The sequence below is a fragment of the Podarcis tiliguerta genome (genome assembly GCF_965153285.1).
Source record: "Podarcis tiliguerta genome assembly, chromosome: 10".
Lineage (NCBI taxonomy): Eukaryota > Metazoa > Chordata > Lepidosauria > Squamata > Lacertidae > Podarcis > Podarcis tiliguerta.
Window position 1 is genome coordinate 57,151,887 of NC_139543.1, and position 15,338 is coordinate 57,167,224.

The 15,338-nt window shown below is 37.4% G+C and overlaps 1 protein-coding gene and 1 long non-coding RNA gene across 54 annotated transcripts in view; one reads left to right on the plus strand and one right to left on the minus strand.

The window, feature by feature from the left end:
- CACNA1C (calcium voltage-gated channel subunit alpha1 C) overlaps window positions 1–5,585 on the plus strand; it is a gene marked incomplete at its 5' end in the record, with an annotated part of 496,619 nt that extends 491,034 nt beyond the window's left edge. For all 42 annotated transcript variants that reach the window (XR_014502586.1, XM_083401690.1, XM_083401679.1 and 39 more), the window contains one exon: window positions 415–5,585. Coding sequence is in view for 41 of the 42 variants with exons in the window: in XM_083401690.1 (XP_083257816.1) it covers window positions 415–711 (297 nt within the window). The remainder of the gene's footprint in view (window positions 1–414) is intronic.
- Window positions 1–15,338, minus strand: part of LOC310659268 — a 139,048-nt gene that overhangs the window by 119,803 nt on the left and 3,907 nt on the right. For 7 of the 12 annotated variants that reach the window (XR_014502688.1, XR_014502689.1, XR_014502691.1 and 4 more), the window contains exon 3: window positions 9,720–9,764. The exons of the other annotated variants lie outside the window; for them this stretch is intronic. This is a non-coding gene — a long non-coding RNA (uncharacterized lncRNA). The remainder of the gene's footprint in view (window positions 1–9,719; window positions 9,765–15,338) is intronic. 12 annotated transcript variants of the gene reach the window in all.

A 15,338-nucleotide genomic window follows, 5' to 3' on the forward strand; every position in this document is an offset into this window, starting at 1 on the left:
ATGTCTCCTCAAAAGTAAGCCCAAATGAATTCAATGGGACTTACTCCCAAGTAAGTGGGTTAGGATTGCAGCCTTTGATCCTAAATTGCTGTTCAGTTTATGTTGGGGGGGGGAATATTTTTGTCAATTCAGCAACCCCACAACATCATATTCAATACCATTCCCAATCCCTACAATCAGATTTTCAGGGGTGCTGCAGACTGAAGAGGAAGGGGATAATGGGAAAGCCTTATTACATTAACTGCTCCATTCATAGAAGGAAAGATAGAGCCCAAGCCATCGTCCTATAAAGCCAGGTTTACCCATCAAATTATTACTGTCTGTTATTTCCACAGAATTGCTTTGGATCTTGTTATTATATTAAAATTGATTTCTGCTTTTCTTTCTTGTGTTTGATCTCCTGGCTCTTTAAAGGTCTTGATTTCGGAAGGCCTGGTGCAGTTTGCTCAAGATCCAAAGTTCATTGAGGTCACAACCCAAGAGCTGGCTGATGCTTGTGACTTGACGATAGAAGAAATGGAGAATGCTGCTGACAACATTCTCAATGGTAACAGCAAGCCAAGCCCCAATGGCAACCTCTTGCCTTTTGTTAACTGCAGGGACCCAGGGCAGGACTGTATGGGAGAGAAAGAGGAAACAGCCCAGAACCCAGATTGTAGAAAAAGTCAAGAGGAGCCTAAGGACAGCAGGATTTATATCAGCAGCCTGTAGCTGCCAAGGCTGAAAGTGATGCTGGTTTTTTAATTTGTTTCAATGTTCCTAATGGGTTTGTTTCAGAAGTGCCTCACTGTTCTCGTGACCTGGAGTAACCAGAACAGCGTTCTTCATTCATTTCCGTCAGGAAGAATTGCAGAGTTGGGTGGTGTAAAAGAGCTTTTCAGGAGTGAATATACAACCCCAGCATGTGTCCATGAAGGAAGAATGACGACAAGTAAAAGGAGGAGAGTCAGATCCCTCCTTTTCTCAGTCCCTGCACAAGGAACAACAGCTGCTTCCTGAATGTGATGGAAAACCTCAGCTTCCTGTGAATGGCCCTAGCCAAAAGGACACTGCATCAAACGGGTGTCTTTCAACTTTGCTTGTACAAAAAAGAATCATTTTGCACATATTCTGTATGAGCCTCACCATCTCCATAAAGCCAAGGCCCTTTTGATCTACAAGTGGAATAGAAGACTTCAGCAACAGATCCCCACACTTTGCTGAGGAAGAGGAGTTGGAGGAGGAAGCAGAAGTGGCAATGGTACAGGAGATGTAGATGGCAATATTGCAGATGCTTATTAATGGAAATGCAGAGACTCCTAGGCAGACTTCTCTGCCAGTCAATCAGAGCTCAGGCAGTCTACTCTGCCAACCAATCAGAGCTCAGACAGCTAGCTGTGCCAACTGCTCAAGGAGCAGGAAGCCAGCTCTGTCAAACCGGAGTTCAGGCAACCCGCCCATTTCAAAGAGATGTGGTGATGGGCTAATGTAGATCTCTCCTTGTTTTTGCTGTTTGATATTTTATTGAAAGCATGTTCTAATTTTTATTTTTGAATACTTTATTTTATGGTATTTTATTTTTTGAGGGAGGGGGTGAACGGAGTGTTTACAAAGTTTTGTAATCACCTAACTTTTTATTTTCTTTCTCACCTTTGCAAATGTTTAAAATTGGTTTGATTTGATTATGTTGTACTATTTAATTTTTTTTTGTTTCCCTCCATTGAAATTTGGGTAGAAACTAATAATGATATTAGAAGAGTTTTGCCAACCATTATGTACACCAGAATTTGTAATTTTATTTGAAGTAATGGAAAACTCCTTTTTGTTGTTGTTTTATAATTTAAAGATAGTAGGCAATGCACTTGATATAGTCTTGCACATATGAGTGATCGATTTGGATTCTTTATAGTGGTAGGTATATTTGCGGGTGTGTGAATGAGTGAACAGGACTGAATGAGAGAGTGAATGCATGCCTGAAAGTTTGTAAGTTCATACAGTTCTCCACTTCCTGGTATAACTGCAGGAGAGCTGTATCTGGGGTCATGTGAGTGTAAAAATATACCACTGTCTCTGCTTTTGAAAGGGGAATCAGTAACTCTTTGCATTTTCTGTTCCACAAGATATGCAAAAACAATGCAATAATATTAATTTTGAATACAATTTGTGAATTGTGTTGGCATTAAAACTGTATAGAAAAACAAAACAAGGGAATTAAAGAAAACAAAAAAAACCACACAAGTGAGAAGGAGTTACGTTTCGATATATTCTGTGTGATGTTTTATTGCATTGATGATGTTTCTGTTGAAGAAACCGTAATACTTGAATTCAGGTCAGTTTCAGTATTTTTCAACTATTTTTTTAAAATGAATTGCAATTGTGCCAAGCAAATATGATGAATTAAGTTTGTTTAAGGGGAAAATAACAATTCTTGTATATTTTGCTGCATGTAAAGTAAATCATTTCGTATTTGGAGTGTGCCAAGCTTTACCTTTGAACTTTTAAGTGCTTTTCTACATGTGGTTGGGGGGAAAGGGTATACAATTTTTCCCTTTTTTAATTTGTACAATGAACAAAGTGTACCTGGTGTTAAGTAACTAGTCTGCAACCCACTGGCAGGTTGATCATTAACTGATTTTGCATATCTTGTGTTCACTTTCTTTTTTCTGCACTCCCTTGAACATGCACAGTAATGAATTGAGATGGGAAGAGTACCTTGCTTTCTGGAGCTGAGAATTTTTATCCAGGTTTAACCCCTTTGCACAGTTAAAATGATTCTCCTCACTAAAGGGTGGCAAATTTCACTATACAAAGATAGTCCAGTTGATCCTTTCCTATAAACTGAGCTGGCATCAGCAACTCCGGGAAGGGGAATAATTTATTTTACTATAGAGAAAATACTAGAAGAATAATGAATGTAACAACATCAAATTAATGCTCTTCATGAGTTAGTCACGGTTTCAGTTGCAGATTTATATCAAGCTGAGTGCAAAGCACCCTTCACCAAATTTGCACATTTAAAGGGACTACAATTACTTTAAAGGAAAAAGTAATTTAAAAAATTATTAGGATGACAAAAAATACCAAAACATGAAGATAAACAACAATAAATATAACTTGTTATTCATAGGAACAAAGAACAAAATGCACAAGTGTAAGATGGAGAACGACTCACTAAATTGTAGCACTATGAGAAGCATTTAAAGAGTATTATGAATAAGAATCTGAATACAATCTAATAAAATGGCATTTGCCTTTAGCCTGATTAATTGAAGAACTGTATGAAACACAGGTAGTAATTATTAGTTTTTAGAACCACTTTACATTGGAAAAGATCACAAGATGATAAAAGAACACAATGCAAAATAATGTTAGGAGCATAAAACAATAATGGGAAATAAGGGCAGGGAGAGGAGGACTAATGGGCCAGGGGGAACATGTTGGCAAGATGGCAATTGTTCAACATAACCCCAGTCCAAAAATATGTCCATGCAGCTATGTGATACTCACAAATTGCTTGTATGCATGTGTCCGAGCACATCTGCTACCATCTACCACCTGATCATATGGTTGGCACTATGACCTCTTTCAACACCCAATCACTTGTTCATGGGGGGGGGGGCTGAATTCAGTCACAATGAGTGACTATCAGTCACGATGAGCACTATTATAACTGATTAGGACTGTGAGCATAATGTGCAGTTCAGTATCAGAAATACACCTGCTCAATGGACTAATATACTCCTTGGAATTATATATTCAGTACTGATTTAAATACACGTGTTTCAGAAAGATATGCACATACATAATGGGGCATACTGAACAGAAATGAGGGGAAATTGCATTTCCATCACAGGTAGGACAGAAACAAATTAACCCAAAATTTCAGAGATTCAAATAAGATATCTATGGAGGCTATAAAAATGCCTTTTTAAAGGCAAAAAATCTGGACAGTTATTTCCTGAGGTTGCTTTAGTTATCTTGTCTCAAGGCCTGAGGCTCAGCAGTTATATGGCATGACTTTTAACACTCAGATTTTATGACTATCTAAGCCACTTACTCAGAAGTCTTCCAAATCAAGTAAATTCTGTTCTGGAATATATGGCTTGTGTATCATATTATATAAGCCCCCAACATCTAAATGTCAGGCAGTCCAATCATAAATCTGCCGAAAAGTTCATATTCTCTGGCTAAGGGTTCTTATATACTTTTTGTTTCACCAGCATCCAATAGTTAACTAATTCTGGCCACTTCCTCAGAAAAAAACTGTCTTATCAGCCTGGTCCTGATCTGCATTTGCTTCAGCAGTACAAACAAAGTTTCTATCCTGGAGCTAATGCCCCATTATTTTCAGCAAATGAAGTTAACAAGGTAAACGACCCCTGGATGGTTAAGTCCAGTCAAATTTGGCTATGGGGTGTAGCATTCATCTCCGCTTTCAGGCTGAAGGAGTCAGCATTTACCGCAGACAGCTTTCCGGGTTATGTGGCCAGCATGACTAAACCCCTCTGGCACATGGAACACTGTGACAAGTGCCAGAGTGTACAAAAATGTCATTTACCTTCCTACCACAGTGGTACCTATTTATCTATTCACACTGGTATGCTTTCGAACTGCTATGTTGGCAAGAGCTGGGACAAAGCAACAGGAGCTCACCCTGCCAGGCAGATTCAAACTGCCAACCTTATGATATGCAAACTCAATAGGCTTGGTGGTTTAGACCACAGCGCCACCCGTGTCCCTACTTCAGCAAATGAAACCCCTATCCATTCCTTTCTTTTAAAAATAAGTACTGTCTTATTGGCTATAATTGGTATACAAATTTAATAATAATAATAATATAATCTAACACAGAACTGAGAACTGTTAAGCTCATGAAAATCAGCGGTCTCAAGTATGCTTCTGTGCTGCAACATTGCCACCAGGTATTTATACCGCATTTTCCAAACCAATATATTATTTATAAAACAGATTACATTATTAAATTGGTATAAATTTAAAACAATAAAATTTCAGTATAGAAAATAATACAACCAATAGCATTTAAAATAGAAATTAGCTGAAGCAAGGCAAAAGGCCATCCAAAGCAGGAAAGTCTTCAAAGCATGTCTTCTGGAGTTGGAATGTTTGCTCCTAAGACCTATCTAGCCAAGCATCTCCTGCTCTGATAGTGACCAACAAGCAGGACATGAGCACTCTCCACACTGGTGCTCCCCAGAAACTGGTATTCAGAGGCATACCACCTCCCTTACTGGAGGCAGTACACAACTATCCTGGTTAATAGCACTGAGAGCATTATCCTCCATGACTTTTTCAACCCCCCTTTAAAGCCATCCAAGCTGGCAGTCGTTACTATATCTTGTGGTAGCAAATTATATTTTTAACCATGTGCTTGTGGAGAACTACTATACATTTAATACTTTGCATTTGACAGAGAAGTACTAGGTTGTAGGTTGATGGTTATAAGTCATTATACTTCATCTATTACATAAATGAATGTGTTTCCCTCTCTTCTCTGAAACCATACTCAAAGGGGCTAACAAAAAGATCAAAGATGAATATATATTTTCCCTCCAGTGTTAATATTTGTAATAACATACTGAAAAGTTTTTTAAAAAACTCTTTTTTGTCCTTCTTCTCTTAATTTTACTATTTTTTTTCTACTTTGCTCATAACCATCATGCTCCAGATTTTATTAAACCATGCATTCACTTATAGAAGGCTCCAACAAGAAGACTTATTAAATAGGTTGAACTATCTATGAAAAATCAATCAAATTTTGCAAAGTATGATAATATCCATTCTTGAGAGGCATTATACAACTGTCAGGGCCAAGCCCACCCATGAGGTGAGGTGTGGCAGTCGCCTCAGGGCAACAAGCTCCAGAAAGCTGGAAGAGGCAGCAGATCCAGCAAGTGGGCAGACATACAGCAGCAGACACACAGCGGATGAGGGGTCAAGATTTTCTGTTTTGCCTCTAATGGCAAAATGTCCTGAGCCAGCCCTGACAACTGTGCACACAATTTATATAGCATGTTCTCCAAAATCACATCCTGGCCAACAATTAATAACCATGCTGCAATGAGAGCAGAGAGCCAGAATCCGCCTGGAAACAACTTGCTTTTTTTAGTTTTGTTTGCGCTTAAGAATCCTCATTAACTGTTTCCAACCATGTATGCATTAGATCAAACAATTTCATTCATTTTTTATTAATCCAGAATAGCTGTCATTCCTCAATATCATATTCATAATTACTAGGGCCAGTCCACACCTGCATACAGTATTCATCAAAAAGACTCTAGATTCAGGTAGGTAGCCATGTTGGTCTGACGCAGTCGAAATAAATACAGTGGTACCTCGGGTTACATACGCTTCAGGTTACAGATGCTTCAGCTTACAGACTCCGCTAACCCAGAAATAGTACCTCAGGTTAAGAACTTTGTTTCAGGATGAGAACAGAAATCGCGCGGCGGCAGCGGGAGGCCCCATTAGCTGAAGTGGTAGCTCAGGTTAAGATTAGTTTCAGGTTAAGAATGGACCTCCAGAACGAATTAAGTTCTTAACCCGAGGTACCACTGTAAAAAAATTGTCCAGTAGCACCTTAGAGACCAACTAAGTTTGTTGTGGGTATAAGCTTTCGTGTGCATAGTCTCTAAGGTGCTACTGGACAATTTTTAATTTTTTAATTTATATCAAAAAGACTACAATCCTATACCCATAGGTATACCTAAGTCCCATTAACCTCAATGAGACTTATTTCTGAGTAGATGTGTATAGGATTATGTTGCTAATGACTAATATCAAGTTATTAATTTCATTTCTCAACAAGCCAAAACAGAGCAAATACAACAGAAATACTTTTCATGTAACTTCAGATCACCTAAAATTCAAAGGATCCGTTCTGACATTAACTTCATAAAATGGGAGCTGCATCAGTGTAAATCCTGCACCACAGGATGGACACATGGATGGAGATGGCAGTATAGCTCCTTCCCATGCCTATGATACCTCAACTTTAGGAATAGTGATGATGGTGTGGGATGGCACACTGTGGACTCCTCCCATATTAGGGCTTCTGATGCCACTCAAGCAGCATAGGAAACAGCTGAACTGCAGCAGCTCTCATGCTACTTAAATAAACATCAGAAGCGGCTTAAAGCTTTTCAGTTGAATTGGTTCACAACTGTAAGCCATTTAGTAATCAAGTGAAATTAAATGGTACACATATGCATGTAAACCAATCCTAAATTCATTTAGAATTGCCCACTCCCAACGTAAGCATGCACTGCACGTTTGGGAATGGGGAATTAGGTGGCTGCATTATTCTTCACTGATTATGACAACATTCCAAGGGAATAGATGAAGACAGTTATATGCAATTGCAAACTTATCACTAGTCATATACTACCAATGATAATCAGACTCAAGTCCATTGATTTCAATAGGTCTACTCTGACTAACCTTGGATATCACCCTATGAGTTCCCATAAAAGTGTAAATTCCACAGGTAGTAAAATACCAGCCATAACTGGTTGTATATGGTGCTATTCCTTTACCTCCTGTGGTATTTGTCAGAGAACTGATATTTCATGCATCCAGCCATCACAAGTACTGTACTGCTTTGACATGCATTTATTGAGGTTAGTTAGAGTTAAATTGTGACTTTGCAAATTTACAGAAAGGCACAGAGAACAAATACAAAGTGATAGCATAAGTAATTAATTTTGCACATTGTCAGGGGTATCCAAGTGATGTTGAAAAAGTGATTTTAGATTCATACATGTCCTTATCAAAATGAATAGTCTTAACACAAAAATTATGCATGTTGACCAGGCAGTGTATTATCTAATCTGTTTATCCAGTTTTATATATTTACTGATATTATTTGGAGACTATGCATACTGTGCAGGCATTTTACAAAACCCCCTGTTAACACTGCCTATTTAAACACATTCTCTATGCCTTCATGTGAGTGTGCAAAATTGCATATTTATGCAAATTATTCACTGAATTTATATTAACCACGATATATACACACTTGACAGGAATTAACAATGTTTTCTAAGTATATACTGGTGCTACAATTTCTGTCAAAACAAACTGTTATATATAGAACCTTCTCGGTTTAGGTATTAATGAAATCATTTACCTATGGTATGGAGCATCTTTTGTTTCTATAGAAAGTTAGACTGAAGATGCAATTTACTCAAAGTAGGTTCTTCTGCCATCATTGTGCATTTCGGTATTAGAGGAAGGAGTTTCTATCCAAATTTCAAGCACCGGATGAAAGATCTTAGTTCTTTAATATATTTGTCATAGTCTGTCTATACCCTATTTCGTATCAATCACCAATGAATGAAAGGTACTTTGCAGATATTTTAACAGAGATTTTGGTGGACCATGGCCAGAGCTTGCTGCTGCCAGCACAGTTTAGATTATGAGTGGCTGCTATTTTACTTCAAGTGGCTATAATACAAGCATAGAAAGAGATACTTAAATGGGTCTGAGCAAAGAGCTACTGCCTCCTTTAAGTGGGGCAGTCTGGGGCATGGTAGGGGAAAGGGGGAAAGCTTTGGTTCCATAAAATGTCCTTTCTTTTCCCTTTGTATTGGGCTTACATGTTGGATACAATCACTGCACTGCCGATGGAAGCTTTACAGAAGCTAAAGACTGGGTTGTTTTCTACAAGGGGAAAAAGCCAACCATCACTCTTTTGAGTTTGTTCACTCCTGCAGCTCGACAACTGTCTACACTGCAGACTAAAGACATTTATTGCAAGTACCAAGACTTCCATCTTCCCCCATCACCCTTGGTCATTCTACCAGGCCGGTTATATTGGATTCCCCCCCCCCTTCCTTATTCTGTATGATTTAGATTATGGGAGGAAAGCTGGGCTTAATGATCCAGAGCTGGAGTTCCCTTAGCCCGAGAACTTTTCTGCATCGTCTGCCTCTTCAAGTGAACATGTATGATGAAGATGTTGATGATTACAATGATGCAGATGTTGCTGCTACTGCAAGGGATCCAACCTGTTTTATTACCCCACCCCCCACTGCACCGGAGTCTGAAGGGACAGCCAAAGGAGCACTATGTACAGGACCACATCTATTTCTGCTTTGTTTTCTAACCCTAGTCCCACCCCGTTGATGACTATGACAACAACAAAAAGGGCAAATGCATTTTTTACATTTCTTGATAATTTCTAAAGCAATGTATCATTGCTTTCTTTAGACTGATGCCAATATAAGAGTTGTATGGGTCTCAGCCAGGCTTCTGTGTCTTTTTCTGACTGAAGAGTTTGAGATCATTCTGTGAAACATTCTTACTTAAAGGCAAGTTATGATTTGACAACCATGGAGACAACTTTTCAAGAAAACACACAGCTCGCTAACTGTTCAGTTGCTGAGATTATTCTCTTAGTAACAATTGCAATTTGTGCGCTTCTTAATAACATTTAAAAATAAACTCATCCTTTACAGGAAGAGCCCACATTTGAACCATATTTGGTATAATTGTACATCGATTTGTATTAAACATTACAGTTCTGATATAATATAAATGGAATGGAATATGAATCAAGGAACTGTGAGGTTGGATAGATGAATGGACAGTTGTGTCCAATTAATCTCTAGAAGATTAATCAAAATCCTGGGTTGGGTTCTGACTTCACACTACAAAGAGAGGGTTGTTTTATATGTTACAGTTTCTTACATGGAAATTATTTGGGCAAAACTGTTCTTTACCTGATAAAAGATCAAAACAGTAACATTTGCCAGGCCATCAAAATTCTAACACAGAAAAAGAAAAAATGTGAGATTTAATAACAGACATATATATATATGAAGAGAACTATGCCATGTATACATGAGATTCTTGATCATTTTCAGCTTAACAAGCATGGGAAATTAACTGATTTGAAGCTAGTGAGACCATACAAAGAGAACTGAAATTAATAGAATATATGGCTGAAAGGAACCTCCTATGTCCTCCAGCTTAATATTGCTAATTTCACATAAGTAAATGGGGGGAGGCGGGCAGCAAAGGGATAAGGAATACCATATGACATTTTTACTAAGTAGACTGGATCACACAAGGATAAGGGCCCTGAGATAGTAGTGACTACATAAGAAAAAATGTGACTCCAGAATAGAGACAGGGTTGTCTCATTTATTGTAGTTTCCTAGGTGGAGACTGGTCCTTTACTTGCAATGAAGTGTGGGATTTAATCAGATCCACACCATGTATTAACAATATGCAGTTCATACAGGTATGCAATATACATTCCATGCAGGAAGTACTATCCTAAATATTGAAGGCCTATTAGGACTTGGGGGCGGGGAAGAATTCAGACTCCTTTGTCCGCTAGAACTTATTGCTGCTGAGAGGACAGAAATGGTTGAGGGACAGTGGTGGGAATGGCCTCCAACCAGAGTGGTACAACAGGAGGATAGTGCTTTAACCTATACATACATACTCAGCAGCCACAAACTTGAAAACTATACCTGGTGGGGTGGGGTTTGTTCAGCTAGACCTAAACCTCAGCAGTACTTTGCAGGGATAGGAGCATTATCCTGACATGAGTCAGGGGACCTTGAACTTATTTCAGATTGTTCAGGCCTGGGGGCTGCCATCACCATCCTCAATTCTGAGTGCTATTGCATTGTAAATCAATGCAGATATGTTTTGGAATTGCCACAGCTCCCGAACTGAAAACTATAGCAGGGGAGGGATATTTGTTTTAATCCCTATTCCCTGTGTTGTCTGGTAGAGCTCCTCTTTTTCCTTGTTGAAAAGCCAATCCAGCCCTCCAGCGTTCATCACTGTCAGAGATTTTATACATGTCTTAACGTACCATTATTACAGGAGAGCTTTGCTCATATGCAGTTCTTGTTGGAAGATGGGTTCTTTTCTGTCCCTTCCCCTCTTTTCTTTTTTACAAAATAATATTTTTCCCTCTTTTCTTTTTTACAAAATAATATTTTTTCTGAATACCTGGGGAATGCACAGAAACCCTTACTTTGCCCATGGGTGCCCCAGTAAAAAATAGTGTTGTATACCTTCACAGTTTGGGTTCCGGCTAGCCCCTCCTTCCAAGCAGGGCATTCCACTCCTCCATCTTGTTCTCCATTTTCCTTTTCCAGCTATCACACAATATTCTGTGGCTATTGCGCATGTTCAGTCCTCACTGTTCGGGGGGGGGGGGCTTTGTGTGTTTTTGTTTTTAAAGAAGCCTTTTTATACTTCTGCAAACATTAGGGGTCCCCCAAGCATGCTGCGACATCCAGAGACATTCCGGACAAAACACTCACTACATAAGTTTAGTATTAGAAGGAGTGTTAATGATGAAACAGCCATCACTGATATTATTCTGCAATTATTTTATCAGAACATTTTCTCTCTGGTATCCTAGCTGAAGTCCACTGGTGACAGGTGGTTCAATAAATCAGTCTTCTGCCCAAACTCCATTTAATGTGAGGATTTGTGCAAGGGTGCTGTACATATTTGGGGCATATATCCTTGAGCTACATTTTATATTATCAGAAAGAGATATGAAATAAGAGGAAATAAACCCAGTTTGATCTTAGTTCATCTCAGTTTCTGAAAGTATGAATTTCAACACAGTTCCTGTATTATTGCCTTGTAGTGGTGTACGTATTATTGTAGCATCTTGTATTCACCACTGACAGAGATAGTATAATACCATTGGTATCCTATCAGTCTGAATGTAATACTTTTCTTATGCTCTTAAACAAATCATTTAGGGATCTACTTTTAGTGGACTATGCTACTCTATATTAACCTTTAGCATCATAAGTAATTTCTTTAATTATTTATGGCCTGCTTTTCATAAACTATTTTCTAAAGTCTGCTTACAAAGTAAGCCGTCACATAAAAAACAAAAACAATTCTGTGTTTTCATGAACAGTAAAATGAACACAGAAGCTGCTCTAGGCATATTATCTGGCTCATGATCACCAATTACTTAATAAGAATTCATGTCAGTATCTTGCACATTGGTAGAGAAGGTAGTTTATGTGCTGTGAAAATTTTAAAAATCCCAAAATTACAACCTCAGGGTTGTTGTAGGTCACAATGTTACAGTGACGGGAGAAACCACATCAGACAAAATCCTCCTTCTGTACTACTCTTGTTAGTGTCCTAGCAGCTTATGTCCTCTTGGTTCCCTGGTCACAGCCTCTAACCCTCTTATCCTCCCTTTGCCTATCCACCTCCTTCCTGCACTCAGTCCCCCTTTCTCCAACTCAGCCCACCTTTCTCCATCTTTGCATCACACAAGCTTCCTCAGGTTCCTATTTATCCCAAATGGATCATTCCACATCAAATCAATGCAAAATAACCAAGGGTTTTCTCACCCACCATTTCAGATTTTGATGAAACTTGGTGTACACCCTTCACTTATGATTGAAAGAAACTCCCTTAATTTTTTTCCCTCTATCTCAAACGGTTTTATTTTTAAAGCACTTCGAAGTTTCGTTAAATCTGCATTGTCTGTCCCTCTTGAGACCCTCGGCACAAGATACCCTTGTGTACATTCTGGGGTTTTTTTCTCTCCATAAACAATTATCAGATCTCTTTTAAATTTTACACAGAGCTCAATAAAATGATGAGGATTTCAGAAAAAAATACACCAGCACTCAAAAGATTTTATAAATGCCTACAAAAAATTATAAATGCACTTGTAGCCTAGTTTTTTTATGGAAAATCTAGGTTTAGAAAACCTGAATTTACAGCGTATGGGCATGATGTAACCAAAAGTTTTTGATGTTGAAAATTATTGCAAAGACATGCTCTTTCTTGACAAGGAATGAAATTTGTGATTTTTTATTCCTTGTAATGAAATTTTTACGTTTTTTTGGACATTGTGGGGGAAAATGGCTACTGGGTAGCCATTTTGTACAACTTTCCTACAATCCATAGCTGTAATAGAAAACATTAATGAAACAAAGTTGTTCATCTTAAAAATTAAAATAATATTATTATGGGTTTTTTTCAAAAGTGCAGACTTGTTTTAATTTTGGGATTTTGAAGTTATGAAAATTGGCTATCAGGAATATAAAAAAATAAAAAAAGAATTTACAGTCAGTAGAACATTAAATGCTGACATGTAAGGAAGTAAGACCTAGCAAGAAAAATATTCCAAAAAATTAAAAATTGAGTATTATATAAAAATATGAGTACATCAATTATTTAAAAAATAATTATTCATTTCAGAAATATTTAAAATATTAGACATTTTAAAATGTTTTCTCAGATTGCAGTTCAGAGAAGTCTTGCTAGTTGTGTATGCTATTGTTCAGTTTGTGGATGAATCGTGGATAGCTGAAGTTGGGTGATGCAATGCAGATGAGTCATGCAAGCCACTGGTGTTGATGGAAGAAAAAATGAAATACTTACAGGTGATACTGAGGCTTACAGCAAAGAAACTGAGGAGCATTGAACTTGTAAGGTAATCAACTGTGATAATAGCATAATCTGTTATGGTAATTTTTTGCTTTAGTTTAACTGTTGTCTTTACTGTTATTAATGTATCTGCTGTCATAAAACAGCCTCATTGTGAATTACGCCTCAATATATTTAACATAAATGTTAAAAGGTCTCCATGCATCCATTATTTCAAGATGGCACACAAACATCATTCTCTTTTTCTTTTCTTTTGTAAGATAGACTTGTCTTTGTATGCAATAATATTCTGAAAAACAAATTGGGGATCATGTAATATTGCATAATTGAATATAATAATTTTAAATTCTTTTAATCTTTTTCTTGCTAGGTCTTATTACCTTACATGTCAGCATTTAAAGTTTCTGACCAAATTTATTATTATTATTATTGATTTCACGATAGCCAATTTTCATAATTTTAAATACCCCAAAACTAGAAACAAGTCTGCACTTTCAAAAAAATCTATAATAACTAATATTATTGTAATTTTTAAGATGAACAACTTTGTTTCAGTATTTTTTTCTACTACTGCTATGGATTGTAGGAGAGTTGTACAAAATGGTAGCCATTTTTTTCCTACGATGTCCAAAAAACGTAAAATTTTCATTACAAGGAATAAAAACCCATAAATTTCATTCTTTCTCAAGAAAGAGCATGTCTTTGCAATAATTTTCAACATCAAAAACTTTTGGTTATACCATGCCCACATGCTGTAAATTCAGGTTTTCTAAACCTAGGTTTTCCACACAAAAAACTAGGCTTCAAGTGCATTTATAATTTTTTGTAGGCATTTATAAAATCTTTTGAGTGCTGGTGTATTTTTTTCTGAAATCCTCATCATGTTATTGAGCTCTGTGTAAAATTTCAAATAGATCTGATCAATTGTTATGAAGAAAAATAAATAAAATGTACACAAGAGTTTATTGTGCCGAAGGTCTCAAAGGGGACAGACAACGCAGATTTAATGAAACTTTGAAGTGCTATAAAATTAAAACCGTTTGAGATAGAGGGGAAAAATTTAAGGGGGTTTCTTTCAATCATAAGGGATGGGTGTACACCAAATTTCATCAACATCCGAGATGGAGGGTGACATGACCTTGTTGAAATGACATGGAATGACCCAAGTCCTTTAGGCAGCCGACCTCCTACCCTTCCTACACAGCATACAACCCCTTCTGACCTTTATTATTTATTTTACTTATAATATTTTAGCCCTTCTGTTTCTCTAAGGAGCTTAAGGCAGCGTACACAATCCCTCTTTTTATCCTGAAGTGCTAAGGTTACTTTACAGATCATTGTCTCAGTTGACCATTGCCTACAACACTGATTTGGGGGCAGGTGTTCATGAGTTAGTGTATTAATACTGACTTACTTAGTCAACCAGTGTCAGAGGCTTCACCATTGCAAGCACAATACAAAATAGATGTCAGCCTCCTCCACAGTCCATTCCATGCATCTTATCAATGTAAGCAGGCTCTCAGCAGCAAAACTGTATCCTTGCACCATATTAATCAAGGCAAACAAATAGTGTGGTGGCACATTCAAACTATTTGATGTTTCTGGCCTAGTTTTAACCATGGGCTATTATTTGAGAAATTTCTGTCAGCAGAACCAAATTTATATTTAAAAAAAAAATCATTTATTGTCTCAATCATGTACGTTTAGGAACCTACTAAGAGTTTCTACAGCTCTTGCAACATGAATGGATAAGAAGTGTCTTAAAAGCTCTAAACATCTGAACAAGAAATGATTTCTATGTTTTTAGGTAAATCTCTAATTCAAATGCACACACACACAAAGAGCATTGCAAGATAAGATGCTGCACCTCATAACCTCATGTACCTAGAGCTTCCACATAATCATCCTTCCATGAAAAAACAAGTTGCATGTCCCTACCA